This window comes from Urocitellus parryii, chromosome 9 (assembly GCF_045843805.1).
Source record: "Urocitellus parryii isolate mUroPar1 chromosome 9, mUroPar1.hap1, whole genome shotgun sequence".
NCBI lineage: Eukaryota > Metazoa > Chordata > Mammalia > Rodentia > Sciuridae > Urocitellus > Urocitellus parryii.
This window is the reverse complement of record NC_135539.1, coordinates 19513802-19541119: the sequence shown is the minus strand read 5'-3', so window position 1 is coordinate 19541119 and position 27318 is coordinate 19513802. Positions and strand designations below refer to the sequence as shown.

Genomic DNA, 27318 nt, shown 5'->3' with positions numbered 1-27318 from the left:
CAGCCCTCTTCCTGGTCTCTTGGTCTTGCCAGCCGTGGCCCCGAGGGGCGTGAGTTCCCTGGTCCTTGTCTTGGGTGGAGGGTGTCCAACAGGATGCCACGCCAGGGCCGCATTCCAGCAGGGGCCGCTGGGACAAGGCTCGGCTCTGGCTTTGAGCTGTCAACTCCCCGTCCTTTCCCCGTCCTTCTCTGGTGACTGCAGTGCCAACCAGTTCCTCTGCCCTCGGGACCCGCGGGCTGCCCAGGACGCCTGGCCGGGAGTTAGGGTGAGGCCTTTTCAAGTGGCCACGAGGGTCTGCGCGCAGGGCTGCTGTGCCCTGCCCCGGGGGCTGGCGGTCATGGGGTGTCCCCCTTGGGGAGCCGACCCTGCCAGCCTGCTCCAGCCAGGACGACCTGTCAGAGCTGCTCCTTGGCCCGGTCCCCTGCAGGGTTCTCAGATGCCCTTTGCTTCCCCTGGGTGCCATTCAGACCTCCCGTCCCGTGGGCGGGGACCAGCAGTGGAGGAGCGACTTCCTGGGTGAGGATCTTGGCTGCCACCTTTAGACGCTCCTCCTGACCCAGGCTCCTTCCCATGGCCAGCGGGAGGGGATGCGTGGTCTCCTCTTTACGGGGCAGGTCTGAAGGAGGAGCTGGAGCCAGAAAGCAGAGAAGCCGGGTTCCACTGTCCTGCAGACGGAAGGCCCTGGGAAGGAAAGGCGCTGGGATGGCAGAGCTCCAAGGTCAAGGTTCACAAAGGGCTGCTTTGCCTTCTGGTGGGTTCCTCCTTAACCCCAGCGTCACCCGGGGCCTCTGTGCCTCCAGGCACCTCTAGTACATGGCCCCACAGATGCCCTCGCCTCTGGAGTCCAAGCCCCCACACGTTCTCCCGAGGCCTCCTGTGCATCCAGGTCTCCTCCTGAGTGGGGTTGGCGCCAAGATGTGATACTGTCCCTTGTTAGGTTTCCATAGTGACAAATCCCTCTCAAAGAGCGTCTAAGGATTCGCTGACTTTACTGAAGATCCGTGGGAGGTTCCACGCACAGTACAGGTTCCAGGGCACATCTGTCACCCACAGGCCCTCCCCTTCTACCTGGGTTCCCCCAGGAGTTCCCGAGGCCTCTCCCTCTGTCCGGCAAAGCTGCTTCCCCCGACTCTGAACTTGACCCTGCCAACAGTCACCCTCCAGCACCTTCCAAGTGTGCTTGGTGAGGTGGCCCAGCGTGGCCAGAGTGTGGGTGTCAGAGCAGAGCATCTGTCTACCCATCCAGCCACTTAGATGTGTGGTCGCTGCCAGGCCCGGCCAGTGCCAGGAGTCAGCGAGTGGCGGAAACCCAGCCTTATCCCCAGAGCTCTGTCCCCAGTCAGGTGTACGTGCCGCTGAGGTACCTGCAGCAGGGTCAAGGGCCAGGGTGTGTGGGGTCGGGTGCTGTGATGATGGGAGGTGGGATGGCCTCTTGGAGGGAGCGAGTCCCACTGGTCCCCAGGATCACAGGACAGGCAGGCGCAACGGTGAGCTGGTGCTTGGTGCGTGTGGCACCGTGAGGAAGCCCCAGGGCCCGGGTGCAGAGGGTGCAGGACAGGGTGGGATGCAGGAAGGAGAGCTCAGGGGTCACGGCGCTCAGACCTGGCTGCACTCCAGGGCCACCTGGGTCCCACCTCCCAGACACAAGTCATTTTTCAAGAGGCCCCAGGTGGCTCAGCTGAACGAGAGCCACTCAGGACGTGGGCTGCTCTCTGTGACCAGCAGCCCCTGGAGGGCAGGCAGGGAGGCCTGTGGTCGGATCACTTTCCAAGACGCTCTCGCTGGTGGCCGGGTTGGAACTGATGGAAAGGGGAGGGGAGGCTGGGACATCCTGAGGCTGCTATAGTGGCCAGATAAGGGACAGCAGTGGCTGGCCATGAAACCAGTCTTGGCCAGGGCGCCCACAGATCCTAAGCTCACGGCAGCGCAGGACTCTCTTCCAGTCCTGGAGCTCAGCGGCCTCACTTTGAGCTGGTGGTCACGCTGGGCTCCGGCCCGCGGCCGCGGGGGTTCAATCTCCCTGCTGTTCTCAGCTTCTAAGGGCCACCTGTGTGCCTTGCTGTGGCCCTGCTCCACTTCACCTCTGTTCTGATCCTCGCCCGCTGCCCTTCTCTTTGTTGTTTCCTCCTCCTCCCCCTCCTTCTCCCCGCCACACCCATCCCTGCTCCTTAGAAGGATCTTTGTGATCCCTTTGGACCCCCCTGGATAACCCAGGGTTTCTCTCCAATTCATGATCCTAATCACATCTGCAAAATCCCATATCACAGATTCTGGCGATTAGAATGGGGACATCTTGGGGGGCCACTTTTCAGCCTATCACAGTTGGGGTCCTCTCTTGAGGAGGGGAGAGGTCTGAGTGTGGGGCCTAGGGCTCTCATCTCCTCGGGAGCCCTCAGATGCTCCCCTCACGGGGCGCAGGCACTTCTTGGCTTTCTCTCTGTACCGGTTCCAAAGTCCCCACTGCGTGTTCTCACCCTCGTTCCTGGGGATCCTCCAGGTGTGCAGACCTCTCTGTGGCGGCCAGAGTTGCTTGCTTCCTCTAGGGGGCGCTGATGTCCCCCTGGCCTCCAGCTGGGGATGTGCTCCAGCTGATGGCCACTCCCACTTGACTGGCATTTTCAGAATGTATTAGTTTTCTGTGGCTGCTGTAACAAATGACAAATTTAGTGACTTAAAACAGCACAAATTTATGATCCTACAGTTCTGTGGTGAGAAGTCCAGTGCAACCAAGGCCTTGCCGGGCTGGGTTCCTTTCTGGAGGCTTTTCAGGAGAACCTGGTTCTGCGTGCTGTTGTTGGCAGAATTCATTTCCTTAGAGCTGTGGGACTGAGGTTCCCATTTTTTCGCTGACTGTACATTGAGGGTGATCTCAGTGTCTCGAGGTTGTCATCTGCCTTGGTTCCCAACCTTCCTCCTTCATCTTCAAAACCAGCGATGGCAGGGTAGGGCCCTGCATGTCACATCTGTTTGTCAACACCTTGCCGCTCACACCACAGCTGGAATGGATCTGTGCTGTTAAGGTTCGTGACTACACTGAATCATCCAGAATCATCTCAAGGTCTGCAGCTGCAATCCCATCTACAAAGTCCCTCTTGTCATATAATGTATATTTACAAGTTGCCAAGGATTAAGATGTGAACATTTCGGGGGCCATTATTGTGCCTGCCACATTATGGTGACCTTATAATGTGACTGACACAGGCCAAGCCTTGCTGCATGGCAGACTTGATTTTTTGGTAGCTTACTGACTCTTCAGAGGAAGGCCTTATTATGCCCATTTTATAGATGAGAACACTGAGAAACAGGAAGGCTAAGAAATGCAATGGATTGAATTGTCTTCCCCCCAGTTGTGTTGAACTCCTAACCCTTAATATCTCAGAAGGTGACCTCAGTTGTACATAGAGGTCATCAAGTTGAAATGAAGTCAATTCTGTGGCCCTAATTCCTCATGCAACAGGGTCACTTAGAAATCCACACACATGCAGGGAAATTGTTGTGTGGACATAAAACCCACCATCTACAAGGCAGGGAGAGCCCTGGAAGGATCCAGCCCTGCCAGCACCTTGATTTTGAACCTCTAGCCTTCAGAAAGGTGAGACGGAGCATGGCTGTATTTCACCCAGGGTGTGGCACTTCTCGGGCAGCCCTAGCAAACTGAGATAGGTTGTTGTCATTTGATGTGGCAACTGGATTCCAACTCAGGTGCTTCTCTGTCTTTGGCCCTTGGAGTGGTTTCTCTTTGCTTCTCGCCTCCTTCTCCTTCCTTTTTGGTCCTTGCTGCTGTTTGCACTGATTTTCCTTTTCCACAGTCTTTTCTCTCCCTCATTTTCCCCTGGTTGTCCCCCTTCCTCTGGTCCCAGAGTGCCCCTTAGCAATGAAGCTGCTGACCCACTGAGGCCCAGACATGCCAATGTCCCAGGTGGTCCTCCCTGGTTCTTCCTGGGGCCTCCAGCAAGTGGCACTGAGGACGGGCCCAGAGGGCCCCAGCTGAGAGGAGCCCTGAGCTGCAGGAGGAGCTGAGCTGAGCCCCCGCCCCCAACCTGTGGGCTCTTCCTCCCCCTCAGCCCTGCTATGCACACAGGAGCCTGAGCTGGTGGCTCTCAGCCCAGCCGCCTGCCAGGCCTGGCTGGCCCATGACATCCACCACGGGCATCAGCAGATGTCCCCCCATTACGACCCTGCCACACAGATGCTTGTTTTTCTGCTCCTGGTTCCTAGCCTCAGGGTCCTCAGAGAAGTCTTCCTGCTTGCAGGCCCAGCCTCCATGTTTTGGATTTGTCCTTTCCTTTCTGTTACCCTGGTTCTGAGGTGGCCGTTGCCCCAGGTGAGAAGCTCCCCAGTCTGAGCTCTGAGGCTGCCCAGTGGTGGGGCCAGCCTGGTCCGCCTATTGGGTTGGGTTTGGGATTGGGATGGAGACAGGAATGGGGGAGGCCAACCATGGCTGCCAAAGGGAATTCTGGGGACCAGCTGAAGAATCAACATGTTGGCGTGGCCTGCCTAGCTCAACCCTCCCTGAGCGCTTCCCACCTCTAGTTGTGGTTGCTGGCAGCCATGTTGTTTGGATGGCCACACCCTTCAGGCCTTGCTGATTAACCACTAGAGCTGGACATGTGACCTGAGCTGGCCAATCACTTCTCTCTCTGGGGAATTTGGAGGAACTTGAGAGACCTGCCAGGTTCCGTGGGGTTGGGTACAGGGTCAGCGCTGGAGGACTTAGGAGAAGCTTGTGTTAGAGGAACCGAGAAGAGAGATTCCAGAGCCAAGGCTGCAGAGAGAGACCTGGCTGCAGATGGTTCAGTGAGACACTCTTACTTTCTCCTTGTCAACCAGTTCCCATGCTAAAGCTTTGGTGCGTGGCTTCTTTTGCAGTAACTCAGCCTCCAGATAGCGCTTTTAGAAATGCAAATAGATCACAAGGCTCTCCTGCTTGAGCCCTCCAGTGGCTTCCAGGAGCTACATCATACCTCCTCCCCAGGCTGCCCCTGCCCCCAAGACCTGAGAGACCCTACTCTGCCTGCTCCTCCAGCTTCCCCTTTTGCTCTCACCCCTCAACTCACTCAGCCCCAGGCCCTCTGGTCTCTGCTCTTCCTCTAGCACTCCAACTTCATTCCTGCCCCAGGGCCTTAGCATATGACATGGGATGCTCTTTACATGGCTGGCTTGTTCTTACCAGGTTCGGATGGAATGTTCTCTTTGTGGAGAAAAAGACCCTAATTAGCTCATCAAAGAACCCTCATCGCCTCTGGTCACTCCATCACAGCATCCTGTCCTATTTCATGCAGAGTGCATGTCACCATCTGTTGCTTGTCTAATTGTTTACTGTCTCTCCTTTTAGAATGAGAACTTGTTTTGCTCACCACAGAGTCCTCAGTGCTTCCAACAATGCCTCGCCCATAGTGGCCACTTAACACATACTGTTGAGTGGATGTAAAAAATGAGATCAGAGGGCCCAGAGCTAAGATTACATGGAGCTCAGCCAGGTTTGCTGGGAGAGTCAAAGGCCCCATCTCCCAGGACCCCTGCTCTTTCCCATCAGCTTCTCTGGCTTTGTGGATGACAGTTCTAAAACGACCAGGCTGCCAGGCTGCAGAAGGTCACCTCTGCTCATTCTGGGCTGATTCACACTCTATCCATAAGGACAGTGTCTGTCCTTTCTCTTGGGGATCCAGAATGATCTCCCTAGGAACCTCCTCATTTGTCCTGCAGTCCTTCAGTAAAGCCCAGGGTTCATACTCCACAAGATGAGGGTCTTTGGCCTGGGAGAGGGCCTCCTGGATGAAAACAAGCCCCATGCCAGTAAGCTGGCAGAGGACAGCATTTCCCGTGAGCCTGAGTTGCCTCGAGCCTGTCTCTCTCGGCTTTGTTTTTAAAAATCCATTGTATTTATTAGATATGCCACTACACAATGGTCCCTCAACGCTGTAAAGAGACAGCCCCTGCCATCAAGCTGAATGCGGGTAGCTGACAACATCGGGTGTCTCCTGTGCGTGCACACACACACGCACACAGGCTCACATGTGCACACACGCTGCTGTCAAGCATACAGACGTCACAGGTGGTGGGAGCAGCCCTGCAGATGAAAAGCTGAGGCTGGTGGTGGCTGCACTTCTCCTGTCCCTGGAAAAATCATGGGAAACTCGGGGTGATCCAGGCTAATTGGGAAGAAGCCATGAGGACGGATGAAGTCCAGGGTCCCAGTTGCCTCCCTGGCCAGAGAGAAATGGCTAACCAGCAACTGGATCTGATGAATCGGAGTTTCACAAACTTTCTTGCCTGCTGGAGGAGGTGCAAATGAGCGGTACACAGCCCACAGAGGAAGGGGGAAGCAAAAAGCCAGAATAATCCACTCTCTGAATAAATCAGCTCTGAATCACTGAGAATTGACTTGTAATTGCGATTGTCTCCGAGCAGAGAAGCGACGCAGATGCTGAGATGTGAGGGACGGGCAGGAAGGCATCGCAGGGCTTCGAGAAGGGCTGCTGCTGCTGGATTGATGCGGGGCAGGGCATCTGGGGGCCAGAGGACGTTTTTACTATGAGTTAAATTACAAGAGCAAAGGGGTCCCACTGCCGGGGAAGGCTGCGGGGAGGAGGCGGGGAGGAACAAGGACAGGAAGGCGCAATATTTCTTTCCAGACAGTAAACAACTGCCAAATAAACCCCAGAAACGACACTCCGAGAGCGTCTGTGGGAAGCTTAGAGAGCCGCTCGTCCTGAAAGTTATTGGTTTTGTTCAAGCTTCATCTGATGCTTGCTTTAAAAAAATAGATTTGGTCTCCCCTCTTGCGACAATCAAGAGGAGAATCGGCGCACGTCTGCCTTGTGCCACCATTTAGACGCTTAGGAATAAACCGAGGGCGGCAGGGCCAGGCACAGGGATCCTGGGACACCGGACCCGGCCCACCGTCGAGGGGCGTCTGGTGGGTGGCTGCTGGGACACCGTCTGGAGGAAATGTCCTGTCCCAGGGCGGTCAGGGGCCTTCCTGGCCCGCAGCCCATTCTCTGGGGTGGCTTGGTCTGTATGGACAGTAGGGGAAGATCCAGGGCTGGGTCTTCACTCCTCACTCCTCTGAAACCCCGTGTCACTGGCCCCAGGAGGAGCAGGACGCTCACAATGGCGGCCGCAACCCCTGTAACCGCCAGCCCCTTCGCCTTTCCCGGCCTCCTTTGCGCTTAGTTGACCACGTGACTAGTCTGACCAATGGGCTGAGGGCGGAAGCGTTGTGCGTCACTTCCGGGCTGAGGTGGGCGTGTAGGCAGCCAGCCCTTCCGGTGCAGCTGTGCCTGGTGTCCTGGGTCACTACGTGGATAAGCTTCCGACAGGACTGGCAGCCAGGAAGGAAGCCATCGAGGTCTTGAAGTGTCTGTAGCTGCGGCTGCTATTTACCCGAACCAATATGGTAGCCCACCCTGGACCATTAGTGTGAAAAATGAATTAAGGAAGCAAAGAGGGCGGCATATAGGAAGTGGTAATAAGTATAATGAGGTGGAAGTGTCCATTTATTTACTCAGCAAATGTTTATTGAGCTCCCAGCACGCACTGGGTGTACGAAATGACAACAGTAGACACAGGAAACTATTTGGGGTCAATAGTTTTCACTGCCTTCCACTGTGAGAGAGAGGGCACCCAGTCCTTCACTCCATCAGTGTAAGCTAGACCTACTGTGTACCAGGCATGGTGACAGGTGGCGGGATATGTGGTTGGTTAAGTCAGTTTTCACTCTTAAAGTGCTTACAGGCTACTGAGAGATACACAACGTATACAAATAACTGGAATACCAAGCGACAACGAATGTCTTTATCAAAGTGCTAGTGGTGTCACTAATTCTGCCTGGGAGAAATGGGGAGGGCTTCCTGGAGGAGGAGACTTGAAGGTCTGAGCAGGAATTGGGTGGGTGAGTGTGAACATTCTGGGCAGAGGAACAGACACCTTGTCAGGAGGTCTGTTTGAAAAGTGCTTGGGCAGCTGGATCCTGGGGTATCTGTGGTAGGCAGAATACTGTCCCGACACTGCCAGGGATGTCCACCATAAGCCCTGTGAATGTATTAGCTTACATGGCCAGAGAGATGTTTTCAGTTGGGATTATATTAAGGATTTTTGACACGAGGAGATTATCTGGATTATCTTTATCCTAATCAGCCCGACCAAGTCATGTGAGTTCTTGAAAGTAGAGAAACTTCTCCTGCATAAGTAGAGAGAGAGGTGTGTCTGTGAATGACCAGATCCAACATGGTGGATTTTGAGAACCAAAAGGGAACCCTGAGTCAAGGACTGTGGGTGGCCACAAGCAGCTAGACAGGGCAAGGGAATGGAGCCTCCCCAAAGGAGCGTGGCCAGGCCAACACCTTCTTTCTAGCCCAGGGAGACTTCTGGGGGACCTCTGGCTTTAAGCTAATAAGTGTGTGGTGCTTTGTTATAGCAGCAATGGGAAACTGATACAGTCTTGGATAACAAATGTCTGGACAGAAAAGCAAGCATTTGGACTTTTTCTACGACTTCAGTGGATTCCCACGTCTCCATGTGACATTCTGTATCAAATTAATATTGATATTCCTTGCTAATGTTCTGAGAGAACTATCTTGTTCGTTTTAATGAGTGAGCATCTTCCATAAATCGAATGTACATTTCTAATCTAATTAATGGAAATTTAGATTCTTTCTAGTCCTTTGCCATTTAAATAATGCTTCAGTGAATGTTCTTGACCTTGAATTGTTTTGCCCATGTGGAAGATGAATTCCAAGAAGTGGCATTGTTGGTCTCTGAGACTATGCATTTTTAGGAGTCTGAATTTAAATAAATGTCTGAGGTCATAATGCCCCTGGTGAGCCCTGAAGGCTAGGGGAGAGTCCTGGACAGAATTCAGACCTGATCTCTACAAATATGCCTGTGCCTGGTGGAGGCAGAGAGGCCTGGGGAGAGGCAGAGGCAGTGGGCCTCGTGTGTGTGGATGATGGGTGGGCATGGTTGAGCACAAGTAGAGTTTCTTGTGTGTGTCTGTTTCACTGTTCAGAACATGCGAGGTTCTTCCTCAGTGGCCCTTGGCTGGACCCAGGGGGGCCCTGGGGACAAGCAGGGTGTTCACATGTCAGGTGTGAATGCTAATCTCCATTTTCTTCTGCCTGGTCACTTTGGCCCTGGGTAGGTAATTAAAATTTGTGCCTTTAGGGAAGAGGGAGAAGACAAAAGTGTCACTGCAGTCTTTAAACGAGGTCTTTCCAGTGTCAGATCTCTCTAAGGTAGAGGCCTGTGCTCCTCCTGCCTCTGACCTGGTTCTGATGTTTGTATGAGTCTTTCAACATCAAGGTGCCACCCTGAGAGCATCTTCCCTTGTTTCTGTTGGTTGTTTCTGTAGTCCTTGCCCACCGTGGCGTTCTTACTACGAATTCTCTGCTCCTGGGTTTTTTTGGATTGTTTCCTTGGTGAGCTGCCTTTCAATGTCAACTGGCTTTTTCAAGAATGGCTCGTGTATCTCTCAAGGGCTCTCGTGTGTTAGGACTTCTGCCTGCTTCCTTTGTACCAGAATGTGCAGTCACTCTGCTCATCCTCCTGCCTCTCGATGGGGTTATCTTTGGGACTCTCCTTGGAGGAGAACCCTGTGCCTGTTTCCTCCATCCTTCCTCCCGATGAGGGGCCGGGCCCAACTGCTGCTGGGGCTGCCTGAGCGTGGAGACGCTGTCAGAGGATCATGAACAGAAAATAACATAATTTCGAGTGAGGAACTTTGGCTGCCAATTTCAGGGCAGCTGGCCAGAAGATTATCTCTCTTCCCTCGTATGTTTGGGATATTTGTTACTCTAAAAATATCCATGGCTGCTGTGTACACTCACACAGGCTGTACACTGCACGACTCCAGGGTATGTCATTTGCATAAACCATCAGGGGATGGCCCTCCTGTTGTATGCAGCGGGCGGGCCCTGGAGCGCTCGGCCAGGAGTGAGCCTGGGAGTGGACAGTTCTCTAATCCCAGTGATTCTCAGATTTCGGTCATTTTCATCTCACATTTTTTTAATGTATTCTGAACCACATGCCCTTGTTCTACTATGATTTCTTTTTATTCTACATTGGCTCCCATTTTCCTTCCATAAATGAATTTAAAAGAGAAGCTTTCCATCTCAATTAGAGATAGAAAACCAGTTCAGTATGCTCCAAATAGAAGGAACTTATACACATATGTGTGTGTGTGCGTGCATGTGTGTCTATATACTTGTGTATGTGTGAACATAAATGAAAACAACGCTGTTGAATGCTAGCTGGATCCTGCGGCCTTTGCTCTTCTTATTGTTCACCTCTGCCCCTGTGGGGCCCCCACACCACACTCCTGTGTGTGTTCTCTCTCTCTCTCTCTCTCTCTCTCTCTCTCTCTCTCTCTCTCTCCCTCCCCCTCCCTCCCTCCCTCCCTCCCTCCCTCTCGGTTTTTTTTTGGGGGGGGTACCAGGCATTGAACCCAGGGGTGCTTAACCACTGAGCAACACCCCCAACTCTTTTTCATATTTTATTTAGAAGTAGGGTCTTGCTGAGTTGCTTAGGGCCTCACCAAATTGCTGAGGCTGGCTTTGAACTTGTGATCCTCCTGCCTCAGCCTCCTGAGATGCTGGAATTATAGACATGTGCCACCACTCCTGGCCCACCCTCCTTTTTAGAACAGGAAGTGAGCAGGTGTCAGGCTGATGTTAGAGAGGGGAGACGTAAACCCCAACATTTCTCCTGGATGGAATCCAAGGGGTTGGGAGGGAATTTGGAGGGAGCATCACTTTTCGCAAAGCAGCACAGTGTCATTCAGCGTCGTCCTCATGGTGACCCCCCCAGGGTCCCGAGATATGGCTTCATCCTCCACCAGCTGCTTGAGCATCTGGGGACATCTCCACATGGGGCTCCCAGCCTTTCACCACTGGGAGGTCTAACATCACCACTGAGGGGCTTCCTGAGGCTGGACTGTCCTTGGTCGTGTCAGAAGGAGTCCTGCTCCTTGGGCCCCAAGTCAAGCAGACTACATCAGATCCTCCTTACAAGTTCCGTCCAAAAGCGACCCACTCTGGAGTTGGAGTGGGTCCACCGCTCACCATCTCTGTGCCTTGGGGGGAGTTCCTTCTCCTTGTGGTGCCTCAGTTTCCCCATCCATAAAATGGGAATAGTAACTGCCCCTCTGCCTCCTGGGCATTCAGAACATCACCTGGCACCTGGTAAGCACTCAGCCAGGTGACGTAGTACTATGTTATGTGGCAGAGACTGGGACGCTGGCTGCTTCTAGATGAGGAGGCAGTGTGCTTGGCCCAGTTTTGGCTGCACATCTGGTTTCTGCATCTGGAAACTGATGTCCCTACTTGCTCTGCTATTTCCCTAGCAGAACTGAGAATTCTTCCAAGGCAGAACTGGAGTGTGATAATCGCACCCCTCATCTTCCTGGGTCAGCCATGGTCCACCTCAGAAAAACTACCCTGTGCTCCTCTGGCCTCTTTACTTTTTTTTTGGCTCCAGCTGAGGCCTCGTCGGAGTTGGGCAAGCCCCCCACACCCCCCCACACCCCCACCCCGTCATCTGCATCTCCAGCCACAGCTTTACCCTTTGCTTCCAAAACACGCGTGTGAGGAATGAGGACAAATCATGAAGGATTCCTGGTAATTCAAATGAAGGCCACAAACAAGACTAAGGTATTGGGAAAAGAGATTTGCCTGCTCTATCCAAACCCAACATATGGGATGTGACAGAAAAAAAAAAAATCACAACATCCTTGACTTATCAAGCTTTCTTAGAAAATGTTGCAAATAATGAATCCTTACAGAGTCCTTGTCATGTGCCAGGCACCTCAGATGTCTCCTCTCATTTGCTCCCCAGTTAGCCTGTGTATAGGTCAACACTAGCTGCTGTAACAAATAAACCCCTGACATGCCCATGAATTACACAGAAATTTATATCCTGCTCATGCAACGGTTCAGTACATGTTGTTGTCCTGGTAGGTGGCAGTTTTCTTCCATGTTGTGATTAGGACTAGGAAACTTCCACATTGTGGCTCTATCATTTCCTAGGGACTTGGAGCCCTCTGCATCTAAGAGGAAGAGAAAGGACAGGGCACATTCTCTTCCTAAGAGCCCTCCCAGGAAGTGCTACACAGTACTCTGCCCACACAGTCACACACCTTCCCAGATGCAGGGCATGCAGGGAAATATCATACCTGGCAGGGAAGCTGCCTGTCAGTGGTCATTCCCCACTGGGGAAAGAGAAGCGTGTCTTTTGGCACATAGGACAGCTAGCTGTTTCTGTCCACTGCGTGTGACGAAGATGGCCATTTTACCAATTTACAGATACACAAGCTAAGAGCCAGAGAGTCCAGCCCTGGGCCACAGAGCTGGACATGGCGGACTTAGGACTTGCACCTCATGGTCTGTGAGTTCCAAGTTCTTCCATCCAACCACTACGACGATGATCTTAGATAAGAGTTCAGGTTCTTCAGCTTTCAAATTCTTTAGAACGAACTTGACTCTTTGATCTACGTACAATGCTCCGAGTGCCCAAGCAAGGGCTATCTGGTGGCCACGGTGGCCCCAGTGGTGATGCCAGGCAGGGCTTTGGTCTTCAGCATCTCCTCCACTTGTAGAAACGATTATCCTCAGAAAGTTGACCCGCACCCTGGACTCCTGCCAGAACCCAAGGCCTGGTACCATCTGTAAGAGGTAAATAAATCAAAATATCATCAGCAGATAAGTGTGTGCCATCTGCTGCCCTGTCAGTTGAACTGGCAGAAGCCTCCGGAGAATTCCAAGGAAGCTCTTGCCAAGACTCTGCTGCCAGCCGGAGAGAGGAGCCGCTTGATGCAGGATCTGCTGGCATTTTCTTTCCTCCTGGCTCCCGGTGCCACATTCCTTGAATCTGGCCCGCGGAGGTGTGTGGACTCTTGCCCTCGCCAAGCTGCTGAAATCCTTTGCCACGGGGCACATTTGTAGGGGATGAGGCCCTAGGCTTCCTGGCCCTCCCAGCAAGAGGAAGCACCTACTGGAGAGAAAACGAACTGGGCACCTGCCAGGAGGCGAGCCCTCATGGGATCTGGGTCTCAGAACCAAGCTCAGAACCAAGCAGATCCGAGGCCCTGGCGAAGGAGCCTCTTCTGAAGGCTGCTGGCGTTCCTGCTGCAGGCGGAGTCCCTTGGAGGGCGTCTGGGACTCCCCTGAGGAAGGATGGATTTCTCCAGACCCTGCCTGCTCTGCTAAGATACCAGAGAGAGCAGTGGTCCAAACAGAGGCTCTGGGCCAAGCTGGATTCCAGTCCTTTCTCCTCCACCAGCTGTGTGACGTTGGATGGGTGACTCTATCTTCTTGTGCCTCAGTTTCTTCATCTGTGAAATGGGGGTGTCCCGGGCCATGTGAGGGTTATGAATTACACATGGAAAGCCCGGAGACCAGGTTTGACCTACGGGACCTGCACAATTTCCGTTAGCTAGTGTTATTTGTTGGCTGACTTTGGGATGCCAGGGTTACTGGCTCCTTCAGTTGCCCCTGCACCCCCAGCTCGCCCCCCACAGAACCTCAGCTACACCATCTGGTGGGGCATGGATTTAAGTCACGATCCTCACACCCAGGATGTGGGGATCCAGCCAACGATGCTGGGCTCCCCAGTGCCTCTCCCTCTCTCTGCTCGAGTCTCCCCTGCCAACCTGGGCTCCTGCATGCCCATGCCAAGGGTAACTTGGCCAGCCCCAAAACGCTCCACACACCTTCTGCCAGCACTGGGCGTCCGTCTCTGGCTGCCTCCCTTGATTCTGCCTGTGGCCCTGCCAGGCTCCCTCCACCTGCTCAGGCTGAGGTTGCAGAATTGTAACCTCCTGCTTCTGGTTTGGGGAGACGTGCGGCTCTTCTTAGGAAAAGCAATGTGTGTCTCTAACCTGGGATCCAGGGAAGGAATACAAAACAGCTCCTACTAATGGAGCCAAGCACGGGTCAGGTGCTTTCACTCTCTCCTGTTTCAGTGCTTTTGGCAAGCCTGGAGTGCAGCACAGTCATCTCCATTTATCTGTGAGTTTGCTTTCTGTGCTGTCAGTTAGCAGTGGCCAAACATAGTAAAAAGTACTACATGGAAAATTCCAGAAGTAAACAATGTGTAAGTTTTACATTGTAGGCCATTCTGAGTAAGGTGATGGAAACTCCTGCTGTCCTACTCTGTCCTTCCTGGGTTGTGAATCATCCCTTTCTCCAGTGTATCCATGCTGTATATGCTACCCACCCATTAGGCATTTTGTGGCCATCTTGGTTATCAGATAGTCTATGTATAGCGTGCAAGAGAGAAAGACCATATTCACATAATTTTATTACAGTATATTGTTTTAATTGTTGTATTTTATTGTTAGTTGTTGTTATTGATTTCTTGTGCCTAACTGATGAAGCAAACTTCATCATAAGCATGTATATGTTGGAAAACCCAGTATATGTAGGGTTTTGTATTCTTTGTGGTTTCAGGAATCCACTGAGGGTCTTGGAACATGTCCCCCATGGATAAGGGGGATGACTGTACTTGGACAGTTCCCCCTCGGCAGGTGAGGAGAAGGCTCAGTAAAGCCACTCACTGAGGTCACGTGGCTAGCAGGAGGTGGAGGATGGATTTGAACTCCTATCTTCTGGTTTCTGAGCCCCAATCCCCATTTGGCTTGGAGTACTTCCTCTTTCAAAGAGGGAGGCTCAAGACCCGTGGTGAATGTCACGGGGTGTGGGTGTCAAACAGGAGCTGCTCTCCTTGCAGAGGTTTCTGAGTTGAACCCTAACAGAAGGCTTCTCATTTCATACCTGTTTCTTCATTCAACCTCCAAGTACCCTGGGAAGGCCGAACCACCATCCTTTACAGGTGGAAAAAAATCTTCCTAACCAAATTTCAGAAATCATCTACCACAGTCTCCCAGCCCGCGGACGGCGGGATGGGGATCTGTACCAGGTCCAGGCGAAGCCTCCTTCCCACAGTGAGCCCACCTTGCTGGCCGCCGGCTGGTCCCGGGCACCTTGCCCTCCCTCGCCACCCACACGCGAGCTTCTTGATTCTCCCTCCAGACACCAGGCTGGACGTCCTGAACTGGGGCAGAGCCAGCCAGTGACTGCGGTGGATTCCTCAGAAGCTCCACTGCTACCCAGCCCCTGCGCCAGGTGGCCTTTGGCCAGAGTAGGGATGTGCCCGCCGATGGGCCCGCTGACAGCTCAGCTCAGGCCTCGCACTGAGGGCTCCTGGGCCTCCCTCCCCCAGCCGGGACCCCGAGACAGCAGGAGGGGGGGCTGGGTCTGCAAAGCCAGCGGTCTCAGGAGAGAAATGACTTTCCATTTGTCTCTTTTGAGTAGCTTCAAAAAGCCGTTTACGTATGATATATCAAAGTTCATAAACGCACCCAACTGTCATATTAGCTAATTAAAACAAATAAAAAGGTTTTTTTAAAAAAAGAAATTTTAGATACAACTTCTGGGATTTGTTTCATTCCCCCCCCCCCTGCTGGTGGGGGTAGGTGGGTACAGACAGGATGACACTGGCCGTGGCTGACAGGGATTGCAGCTGGGCTTGGGGACATGAGGGGTTTTTTTGTTTTTTTAATTAGTCTCTCTACTTTTTGTAAGAGGTGGAAATTTTCCATTATAATATGATTAAAAATGATTTCCGAGACCACCTGGTCTGGCCGTGGCATGTCCTGGGTCCCTGCTCCAAGCTGGTCAAGCCTTCAAGTCAGTCCCCTCCACAGTGGGAAGAGCTTTGGGAAAGCACAGCCCTGGGTCCAGACCACGACTGTGTGACCGTGGGGAGGTCACTCCTCCTCTGTAAACAGGGTGGACACTGACCTCCGTGCAGCTGTTCTGATGAGTGGCAGGTCCTTGGCATGGTACTCACCCCAGACTCTCCCTGGGGCCACTGGATCCTGGAGCCAAAGCAACATGACCAACCTGCCCCTACGACCCCAGCCCACCAGGCGGCCCCCAGGGAGGATGGGACAATGTTACCAGATGATAAAACTGCAGCAATTCTGAGCAGGGGAACCCCTCTTGGATCGGGGCAGCTGCTTTGGGAACCAGGCGGGTCACCGTGGGGGAGCTGGATCCGGAAGGCTGGGGAGGGCCCAGAAATGGAGAAACCGAGGGAGAGAAGGTTTTGAGTGGATGGAAGTCCAAGAGCCCAGGCACAGAGCGGGGAGGGTAGAACTGAACCCCTGGGGCGGGCAGCACAAAGGGAGGGCTGCCGGGAAGGGCGGCCCTCGGGGGCACCGTGTGCAAGGCGACCTCTGGGTCTCCAGGCCTGTGCCTGGTGCAGGTGTGAGGCTCCACGGGGCGCCCCACAGCTGCCCTTGACCACGGCTTTTCCTCTGGATAACGCACTTGTCCATTTCCCGGGTGCATCTCCTCTTAGGTCAGCCCCCAGCTCTCCGCGGCTTCTCTTGCCACCTCCCCCGGCCTCCAGGTGTGCTGGCCACGCCCTCCCCTCCTGCCTCCAGGTGTGCTGGCCACGCCCTCCCCTCCTGCCTCCAGGTGTGCTGGCCACGCCCTCCCCATCCTGCAGCTGGAGGGAGCTCCTGACTGAGGCGCTGTAGAAAGTGCTGGGCACCGGTTCATTCCAGGTCGCGTCTGCAGCACTGATCCCTGTCCCGGGCTTTGAGGACACCACAGGGAACAGGACACACGTGGTCACAAAACTTCTATTTCTTGCTGAAAACAAGTTGCAGAGATGTTGTCATTTAGAAGAGCCCGGGAATGCCCTTTTTTGACGAGCACATTCCAAAGAGTGGGCTGATCCGTACACAGACTTCACCCTGGGACAGAATCGCTGGAGGACTGGGGATTGTCTTTCTGGTTCACGGTTGTATCCCCAGCATCTAGGTCAGCGCCTGGTATGTAGTAGGTGCTCAATAAAGGCTGGTGGACCACAATCACATTGATAGGAAACACTGACATTGGAAACTTAGTTATAGCCTGGGCCCTGGGCCCTCTGGTTTCTCGTTTGTTTGGGTCGATGGGGGCTGATGGGAATCAGGCCATCTCCCAGCCTGCTGTCTCCCTGTCCCGGCTTGATGGGGACTCCATTCCTCTCAGGACTGGTTCTCAAAGTGCTTTCCAGACCAGTCGCCTCAGCAGCCCCCCAGAACTTGTTGGAAAGGCACATTCCCGGCTGCACCCAGAATCTCTGATTCCGATGCTTCCGTGTGGCTCTGGCTCCCAGCCGTGGCTCCTCCTCTGTGGACTGGGCTCCTCCAGACCCTTGTCCTGTCCTGCCCCTCAGAGCTGGGCCCCTCAGGGACCGGGTCACTGTCCCTCCACCCTGTCCACACCTGTCTATAAATAGTGCCCCTCAGCAGTTGCCTGCCAGCCCCTCCCAGGGTGCCATCTGCTTCCCGCCAGGCCCCCACGGTCCAGATGGTCCGGGTGTCGATCGTAACCATCTCGATGGGCACATCCCCGCCTGCTGCCGTCCCCACAGGCTCCCTTCCATGGCTGCCTGTCACCGATCTCTCCAGCAGGTGTCCTTGTGTGTGGGCTGGGTTTCAAGTCCCTGACCTCAGGATGAGTCTGGGGGCAAGAGGGCGGAGGGGGGCAAGAACACGCACCCTCCCTTCCTCCAGGCACGGGATCAATTACTTATCAATAGCCTAGAATTGATTTCTCCACGCCCAGGGGAGCAGGGCTCCAGCATCTCTGCAATGTGGTGAGAAATCCACCTCCACGTAACTGAGGCCCCTCCAAGCCACAGTGGCACGAAGTGTCCAGAACTTTCGGGAGAATGCTTTCGTCCCCTCTGTCCCTCCCCAACCCCAGAGCAGATGGTTCTGCGGGTCCCTTCCTGGTGCAAGGCTCCTGCTGAGCCCAGTGTCTGGGACGTCGATCCTCCAGGGCCCTGACGTCTTGCTGCTCGTGGATCCCAGACCCTTCTCCCTGGTCTGTGGTCCCCTCCCACCTGCATGAATGGCCCTGCTGTCCCCTCCCTGGAGCAGATGATGGGGCCTCTGGGGACTCTCCTTCCTGGGGAGGAGTGGAGCCTCCCGTTGGCTCTCTCTGTTAGAACGTCAGGGGGGCAGGGTGGCGGGAGAAGGCGGCACCTTTAAGAAGTGAAGTCAAGGCGTGTGTCAAAAATCAGGGCACGTGTCAGGCCACATCCATGGCAGGGGTGACAATGGGCAGCACAGGGCTGGTCCATGGAGGAGCCCATAAGCCCCTGCAGCTGCCGCCGGGCTCTCTGGACTCTGGCCCACCGTCCTGTCCCAGCTGTTCTACCTGGGGTTTGTCACCAACCCCTCCTGACCCGCCCACCCTGTGGCAGATGCTGGGGACACCAGCATCGGGGCTTCTTGCTTTCTTAGGTAGGGACATCGGGCCACGGATGACGTCACCCATCTCGAAGTGAAGGAGCCGGGCTGACTCAGCAGGCCTGGCTCTGGGGTCCCTGCTCCGGACCAGTGTCCCAGCCCCTCCCCACCGTATGCTAGTGTCCATGTCTCTCTCCCCACGAGACAGCAGAGGACGTGGCCCGTGTTCCCTGGAGCCCACCTGTGGGAGCCAGCCATGGTGACGAGGACACTACCTCCTCAGCACCCTGCCCGGCTCTTTGCCCACGCTGGGCCCTCACAGGACCCCCAGGGGCTGCACCCCTATCAGGGGTCAAGGCATGGAAAGGCCGGGACAACTGTGGCAGGAAGTGGCAGAGCCAGCATTAGAACTCGGCTCTGTTGATCCCAGACCCTGGGGCTGTCCCACCCTCCATCACCGTCAGGGGACAGATCCTCTAGACGACTGTGAGCGTCCCCAAAACGACTCACCCGCGTTTCTCTAGGGTTCAGTTTTTTCATAAGTCAAAATCTCATGGGATTGGAGTGTGACTCTCACCCGGGCGTGGGTGACATCCTCTGGGGCCTGAGGACCTTTCTGATGTTTAGGCCTCGCCCAGCTAAATCCCACTCCTTTGGACCTGAGCCCCCTGAGGGGAGGCCACCCCACTGAGCTGACCTCGCGCAGCCTGCCCATCTGTGGTGCCCACGGTTCAGGGAAGGTATGCTGCCGTCAGGTGGCGGTGACAGGCCACAGCTCTGGGACCTATTGGTCAAGCCCTGAGAGGAAGTGTGAGTGGTGGAGGGATCAATGTACTTGTCTTCACTTCTCTACCAAAATAAACCCCTCGATGAAACACACCCGTTTAACGACAGTCCACACGATGGCGTCAACGTGTTAAGGTCATTTCTAAAAGCAGCGAAGTCAGCGTCAGGCCGGTCGATCTCTTTCTCATGAATCCTTGGCTAATCTTGAGCATGGAGACTAAGGATTCGGAGGGAAAAAAAAATCTCTAGTGTTTCGATTTCAGCTGTGAGACTTTGGGCCGTGGGAACAGCCCGTCTTCCTCAGGTTCTATGATTTTGCCTTAAAATTCAGCTTTGCCTTACACCAACCACGTGGGCTGTGGACCATGTCAGCTCTAACTTCTTCTTCCTGGCCTTGTCCAGCAGAAACAGAAGTGGGAGAGCCACTCACTCAGCCCCTTGAGAATCTTCCCTGCCGACCTGGAGATGGGCCCCTGGGGATTCCCTCTGGCCCGTGTGGAAGGTCCTGACGTAGTCAATGGGAATGGATATCTGGGAATAGGCTGGGGCAGGGATTTCGGGGTGTATGGACCCGGGGGTGTCCTGTTCTATCATTCGCGGGATGTCTGGTCTGGATGTTTGGAGCCTGGGCTTTTCATTGCTATAACCCAAATGCCTGGGAGAATCAACTTAGAGGAGGAGAAATGTATTGGGGTTCACAGTTTCAAGGGTTCAGTCCATGGTCGGTGGCTCCATTGCTCCTGAGGTGAGACAGGACATCGTGGCAGAGAGCACAGAGGGGTAACGCTGCTGAGATCGCGACAACTAGGAAGTAGGGGTGGGGACAGAGAGAGAGGTGGACCAGGGACAGGATCTAGTCCCCGAGGGCACACCCCCAAGGACCCGCTCCTCCGAGGTCCCATCTCTTAAACTTTCTACCACCTCCCAATGGGGTGTTCAGACGGTGAGTCCCCCAGTGGATTCACCGACCAACAGGTCAGAGCCTTGGGGCTCCCATCCCCTCCCCAGGGCCTCACCTCTGAACACTGCTGACGGGCCGAGCCTCAGCACATCACGAGTCTTTGGGAGACACTTCATGTATAAGCTGTAACAGTCTCAGTCTGTCTGTCTCTACCATGGGGATTCTTGGGGTGCGTTGCAGGTTGTTATGGGATTAAAGCAAGAGGGAGCAGCCGTTCCTGATAAAGCCACTCAACCCAGTAGAAGGTAAATTACGTAACCCGGCAAAGGACAAGAGTAAAACACAGCTAATAACAAACTTAATGTACAAGAATGAGTGTCCCCCCCCTCAGTGGGCGAAGAATAGTCTGTCTTCAACAGGTCGACTGGCAAGACAGAATGTCACCTAGATGAGGATCTCTTATCCATCCCTCCCAAAAGCAACTCTAAATGGAAAACAGGCATAAATGGAAGAGTTAAAATTACAAAACGCTGAGAAAAAAGAGGTGAATTTTCATAATCTTGGGTTAAGCAAAACTTTCTTAGATATGCTATTCAAAGCATAAACAGCACCATCATTTCAGAAGCTCAGGAGGCTGAGGCAGGAGGATTGCAAGTTTGAGGCTGGCCTCAGCAACTCAGTGAGACCCTTAACAACTTAGTGATACCCTGTCTCAAAATAAAAAAATAATAATAAGGGCTGGGGATGTGGCTCAGTGACAAAGTTCCCCTGGGTTCAATCCCTGGCACCAAAAAAAAAAAAAAAAAAAAAAAAAAAAACACAACAAACAAAACAAAACAAAAAAACCACCAAAACAAACAAAAATCCAGTTTATCTAAACTGAGCTTCATTAAAACTCAAAACTTTTGCCCTTCAAGTGACATCATCAAAAAAAAGTAGAACCTGCAAAAGGAAAAAGATATTGGCAAATCAGATGTCTAATAAGGAATGTGTATGCAGAATATAGGAAGAAATCTTACCACTCATAATAAAAAGATAACTCAATCTAAAATAATGGCCAAAGTGTGATTAACGGGCGGGTAGCATATACAACACAGACACGTAGCACAGAGGAATGATTCATGCCTTGGGCAGGACACAGTGGGAGGGGAGGAGACGTTGTTATGCTACCTGGAATAGTACACAGTTTAAAACTTGTAAATTTTTTTTTTCTAGAATTTTCCACTTACTGTTTTCAGACTGCAGTTGACCACAGGTAATGGAAATCTTAGGAAGAAAAATCACAGAGAAGGGGAGAGGGGACACTATATATCCATACAATGGAATATTTTTTTTTTTCATGAAAAGAAATGAAGTCCTGAGTCGTGGTACAGCGTGGGCATCCTTGAAAACAGACTCAGTGAAGGAAGCCAGTCACCAGAGACCCCAGCTTGCCTGATTTCATTTGTGTGAAATGCCCAGACAGTAATAGATTAGCTGTAGCCTAGGGCCGGGAGGCGGGGAAATGAGGATGGACTGCTAATAGGTACAGGCTTTCTTTGGGGTGTGATGAAGATGATCTAAGACTGATTGTGGTGATGGCCGCACAATCTTGTGTCTACAGTAAGAATACACTGAAAAACCATTGAGTTGTACATTTTATTTTATGACTTTAAACTTTTTTTTTTTTTTTTTTGGTTGTGGATTGAACACAAGGGCACTTTACCACTGAGTTACATCCTCAGCACTTTCCATTTTTTATTTTGAGGCAATGCCTCCCTAAGTTGCTGAGGCTGGCCTCAAACTTTTGATCCTTGTGCCTCAGCCTCCCAAGTGGCTGGAATTACAAGCATGCTTCCCCACACCCGGCTGGAATTGTGCCCTGTAAATGGATGAACGGCATGGCTTAGGAGTCACACCTCAGACAAACCATTGAGGAAGATGAAAGACAAAGCGCTCAGTGGGAGTAGGAACCGGGCTGGGGAAAGCCTGTGTCCCCCTCAGGCCCAGGAGACAAGGGCTGAGGGCCTCCAAAGCTTTCATGGGCCACGAAAATGTTTTAATTTCTTTTAAAATCAGAAGGGAAAAAAACAAAACAAAACTTTGAGGTGATTGTAAAATCTAATTTTTAATTTCAGTTTTATGATGTTGGAAAGTGCCCCTGAAGGCCAAAGGAGGTCCCCCACGTGTTTCCCTGCTCTGGTCTGAATTTGGATATTTACCACATTTACCCCACTCTAGCTTTGGAGAGAACCATCATTATTAAAGAAAGGTTAAATTCATTTGAAATAAAAAACAACACTTCCTTTCCCCCTCTTTGGTTTCAATTCTCCCTCCAGTTCTTGGTTGTCAGCAAACCCTTCTTTATATGGTTGGTTACAGTCTCGGCACCACAGTCTTGCTGTGTGACTCAGGCTGGTGGCTCAGCTACTCTGAGCCTCCTTACCACCGTGGGAGGCAGGGACCGTGGCAAACCAGAGCCTCCTGTGCCCCATCCAGGGGACCCAGGTGCCAATCTTGTGGCTGCTGCTGAGTGGAGTTGGCCCTCCACGGGGATGTCGGGGACCTGGGTGGCGGGGGGGGGGGGGGGGGGGGGGGGACGGGACATCTGCGGACCTCCCTCCTGGACACGGTCCACTTGTGCGCATGCGCGCCTGTGGCCGGCGTGGTCAGCCGGGAGCCCAGCGGGAGGCGCCCGGGTTGGGGTGGCGGCCGGGAGGGCCCCTGGGTGGGGAGGAGGTCGGGCCCAGCGGGCTGCTGGCCACCGGGGCTCCGGGACGTCGCAGCTGGGGTTGGGTTAGGGGCGCTGTTGGCTCCCGGGCTCAGGGACGGGGACAGGGACGGGACAGACGGGGTGCTGTCACATTCTGAAAACCCTTCTTTTCTTTTCAAAGGTGAGAAATGTCGCAGCTTCATTGACCTGGCCCCGGCGTCGGAGAAAGGTGAGTGCCACCGCCCAGGGGCCAGCTTCGGCCTACGGAGACGGTCCCCTGCCCCTGGCCTCCCAGCCACCGGGTGACAGGCCCAGGAAGCCAGCTCTCTGATCACTGAAGCCCGGGAGGCAGGTGGGGGAGGACCATCTGTCCTCCTGCCCCAGGGGTACCCGGGGGTCCTTTGTGCCCTCTTCCACCCAGGGCACCCTGGGACTCCAGAGGAGGAGGCAGGATGGGCCTTAGAAGTGGAGCTCAGACATTTCTGGGGCCTTGCCTCCCGATGGAGCTTTGCTCCCAGAAGATGGAGACCAGATGTCTGGCCGCTCTTGTCTCACAGGTGTGGGGAGGGTCAGTCTGAGAGGTTTCTGCTGCACTGAGTCCCCAGGACCTGGACTCCTGCTGTGTGTCCACAACACCCCTGTGGTTTTTGTCTTCATGGTCTAAAAGGGTGGCTAGAGCGCCAGCCATAACATCTGCATTCCAGGCACTACAGTGGAGGAAGGGCAAAGATCAACTGTAAGGTTCCCAGAAGTTGCCCAGATATACCTGAGAATAATCTCCGTGTCCAGAATTGAACACAGGGCCCTGCTCAGCTGCAAGGGAGGCTGGGAAATGTGGTCTTTATGCTGTGACCAGCTAAGTCTGTGATTGTGAAAGAAGTAACTTGATCCTGGAGGGGGACCTGTGGTGGGGACAGAGAGGCTGGCCATCTCCCCACCTGCCTGCCCCCCTAAAAGAGCCCGCAAGAGAAACAGGTGGCCTGGAGATGGAGGGAGGGCCAGTCCTGGAGTCAGGCCAGGGGAAGCCGAGGCAGCAGCCCAGGCTCGGGCTCCGTCCCCACATGGAGAGCGCCAGGTGTCCAGTGGTCTCTCCTCTCAGGCGGTTGGCAAAGGCAGAGGGGGCAGCCGCCCGGTGTCATGGAGGGTGGTGACATTCCTGCTGCACAGGTGCCGAGTGGTCCTCGTGAGACTGAGGGGTGAGTGACAGGCCCCCCACTGTCCCTCAGCCCACCCGCAGGAGGAAGCCAGGACCCCGGAGCAGGCCTTTGGGAGAGGGAAGGCTCCGCTTCCTGTTTCCCGTGGCCATTTCCTGTGGGCCGCTGCCCGCAGCTGTCCCTGAAGCATTTGGTGGAGCACCTGGGGCCCGGCTTCCAGCTCCAGGTCACTAGTAAGCCAGGCTGCTGGCCCCGGGGACAAGAGGCGGAGGTTTATTGAGCAGTTACTATGGGCCATGCCCCCGGCACTGAGAACCCCCTGGGGGGCTGTCCTCACCTCCACCTGGGGGCGGGGGACTGAGGCTGAGCCCCCCACTAGCGGGCGTCTCCCATCTCCTAAGGCGCAGAGCCAGGTGTTGGCCCAGGTCCTGGTCCCAGAGCCCATTACAAGAGGTCGAGGGGACAGCTCTGCCACCGTGTCGTAGGGCGGTCTTCCTGTACTCACCGCCTCTCAAACACTTTAGCTGTCCTGGGCGTGGGCAGGGTTAGGTCCACGGCAGCCGTGGCCTCTCGTGGTGGCCACCCGTGGGAGTGTGACACAGATCCACCCACAAGCTCACCCTCTGCCCTGCACAACCGGAGTCTCCACTGTGCAGTCCAGGCCCCCGGGGGACGGGGACATGGGTGACTTGTTGCAGGCGTGTTCTCACCCAAGGGCTGTCTTCCCAGGGACGCTGGCCGCCGCCCCAGCTCACCCGTGACTCCTCTCCTGGTGTTTTTCTGGTTGGCCAGATGTGATCGGGATGGTGACCCTAACACCAGGGGACCTTCAGGGGGCGCCTACCACGGGCCAGCCTGATTGATGTCATCCACCCTCACAGATGAGGAGACCGAGACACAGGGCCGTCCCACAGCTAGGGGACAGTGGGGCTGGGATTTGAACTTGAGCAGTCTGGTTCTTCTGCTTGAAAAAGCTGGACCCAGGAGGGTCACAAGGGGATCCCCTCCTAGACCTGGGGGATTCCCCTTCGTCCTCCTCCATCCAGGACCTCTGAGCTGAGTCCGGAGCTTCCCTCTGTCTGAATCTCTGGTTTCCGTGACTGGAGCAAAATACTCCAGGTGAGCAATTTAAACAGAAGGAAGGTTTATCTTGACTTACAGTTTGGGAGCCTTCCCTTCACGGTGGGCTCATCTGCTGCTTTGGGGCCTGCGGTGGGAGCACGTGGTAGAGTCCGCTGTCACTTGTGGTGGCAAGGAAGCCAGAGAGTCAGCAGGAGACCCCTGTCCCCTAATCCCCCTCTGGGACACACCCCCAATAACCTAACTTCCTCCCGCCAGGCTCCACCTCTTAAAGGTCCACCACCTCCCAATAGCGTCAAACTGAGGACCACACGTGGACCTTCAGGGAACATTCCAGGTCCAGACAGTGGCAGCCTCTTTCCACCTGGCAACCGCTCATGTGCTCTCACGGCCCTTCTCAGATGCTGCCTCCTCGTCCCCACCTCTGCCCGCTGGCCAAGCACTTGCCTGTCATCTGTGTTCCATGCCATGGTGTGGGGTGTTCTTCCTTTGTCTGACCACTCCAGTTTCACGTTCCACGTGGGGAACATATTTTTTGTGTGACATTGGCCTAAGCCATGACCATTTTTCATCTGCATTCCTGCCACACTCTGCCTTTGGATTCTCTTGGTAGTTGGAACGATCTTTTTAAAGCATAAAATCACATCCCAGGATTCCCTTGTTTAAAACCCTTCCACAGCTCTTCTTGTGATAAAAGTGAGTGTCCCTAGGGTGACCTAAAAGGTCCTGCATAGCCTGGCCCTATACCTGGGATCTCATCTCCTGCCACCTTCCCTCCACACTCTAGCTCAGAATTCTTGCTGTTCCTTGAGTCAGCCAAGCTAGTGGGTGCCCCAGGGCCTTTGCACATGCTGTTCCCCTGCTCCTGCCACACTATTTCAGATTTTTGCATGTCCTGAATACAATACTGCAATTGATCATACTTGTGGAAATTTGGGTGTGTAATTTGAAACTTGGTGTATAAATTAGAGATGAAAGACTCTTATAAACCCACCCTTAGGTAATAATTATTACCAAAAAAGCCCCATATATATACACACACGTATATGTTTATATGTAGGTATGTATATTTACATAGAAGTCATGGATTAATTTTCCTATTAGTGTATGGAGACTTGCCTTCATTGTGTGTGTGTGTGTGTGTGTGTGTGTGTGTGTGTGTGTGTTTTGTTGGGAATTGTGAATGCTAAGCACATGTTCTATCGCTGAGCCACACCCCAGCCACTGTGTTCATTTTTGAAACAATCCTGTCCTATTCCATCACAAGGAGACAATTTATCTAGGTCCTGCAGCTGGACATTCAGATTATGCCCCCCTTGCCCTTGAGCGTCCAGGTTCATAGCTGGATAATGGTGCCTTGCACATCCCTCTGTCCCTCATAAGCCTGGTCTCAAGCCCCAAAGGTCTCTTCCTTTCCCTGAGCCTCCAGGCCTCTGCCCACCTCGGGGCAGCACTGGCGTAATCAGCACTGCACTGAAGGTCTGCCCAGGAGGCTGTGCCAGGCAGAGGGCGAGGAACTAACTCAAGGTGCCTGAGGGATTTATGAAGGTGAAACGTGCCAATTCAGGTGAACAGCAATGCCCACAAGCTGTGACCTTGACTCTGAAAATGCAGCAGCAAAGCTTTTTGGACTTCCCTATCTTCTTCTCCCAGGCTTCCCTGCATTTCAAAGCCTCGGTCACTTATTAAGTCATGTGATCCACTGATAGTCTTAAAGCTGGTGTATCAGTCAGCAAGACCCGTGTTAATGCTGTGTAACAAGCCATCCCACCACAGTTATTATTCCAGCAGTGAGTATGGTAATGATGATCACTCATCTGTGGATTTTCTTGGGGTTCGCTGATGTAGAATAACTTGGTTCCAGGATTTAGATTAGGTTCAAATCAGCTCTGCACAGGTCTGTTTTGGGGACCAGGTAGAGGGACCTGCAGATACCTGAAGGAGCTTTTCTTGTGGTCATGCCCGAAATGCAAGACGGGAAGCCTAATCCCACAGGCACATTTGAAGCATGTGCTTGCATTGTACCTGCGCACGTCCCACCTGCAGGCCACATCCAACACCAATGGGGGGGAAGTACCTACCCACATGGAGGCATGAAGGAATGAAGAGTTGCTGAGCCACATCCCGGCCTGGCCACAGGTCTCGAGGGTGGCTGGTGGCGAGGCATGCTGCAGCCGCCTGACCCCAGATCCTGGAGAGTCCCTGAAGAAGTCTGGGTTTCCCCCTTTGTTGTATTAACAGGGTCCCTGGTAAAGATCAGTCCCAGGTAGGGGGACACGGGAAGCCCCCAGCTCCCAAGTCCCAGGTTAGAGCTTCTCACGGGCAGAAGGACTCACAATGGGGATAAATGAATGAACAGGCACACACACCCAGCCTCGGGGTTCATTCGCACTGACCAGGCTGCACCAGGGACCTCCCGGCGACCGGGCCACCTGCTGCTTCTCAGCCCCCATCTGCC

At 53.8% G+C, this 27318-nt stretch overlaps 1 protein-coding gene across 5 annotated transcripts in view; it reads left to right on the top strand.

The window, feature by feature from the left end:
• Positions 1-27318, top strand: part of Gsg1l (GSG1 like) — a 172290-nt gene that overhangs the window by 36369 nt on the left and 108603 nt on the right. For 4 of the 5 annotated variants that reach the window (XM_026392180.2, XM_026392181.2, XM_026392179.2 and 1 more), the window contains exon 2: positions 22808-22855. The exons of the other annotated variant lie outside the window; for it this stretch is intronic. In XM_026392180.2, the coding sequence (XP_026247965.2) occupies positions 22808-22855 (48 nt within the window). The remainder of the gene's footprint in view (positions 1-22807; positions 22856-27318) is intronic. 5 annotated transcript variants of the gene reach the window in all.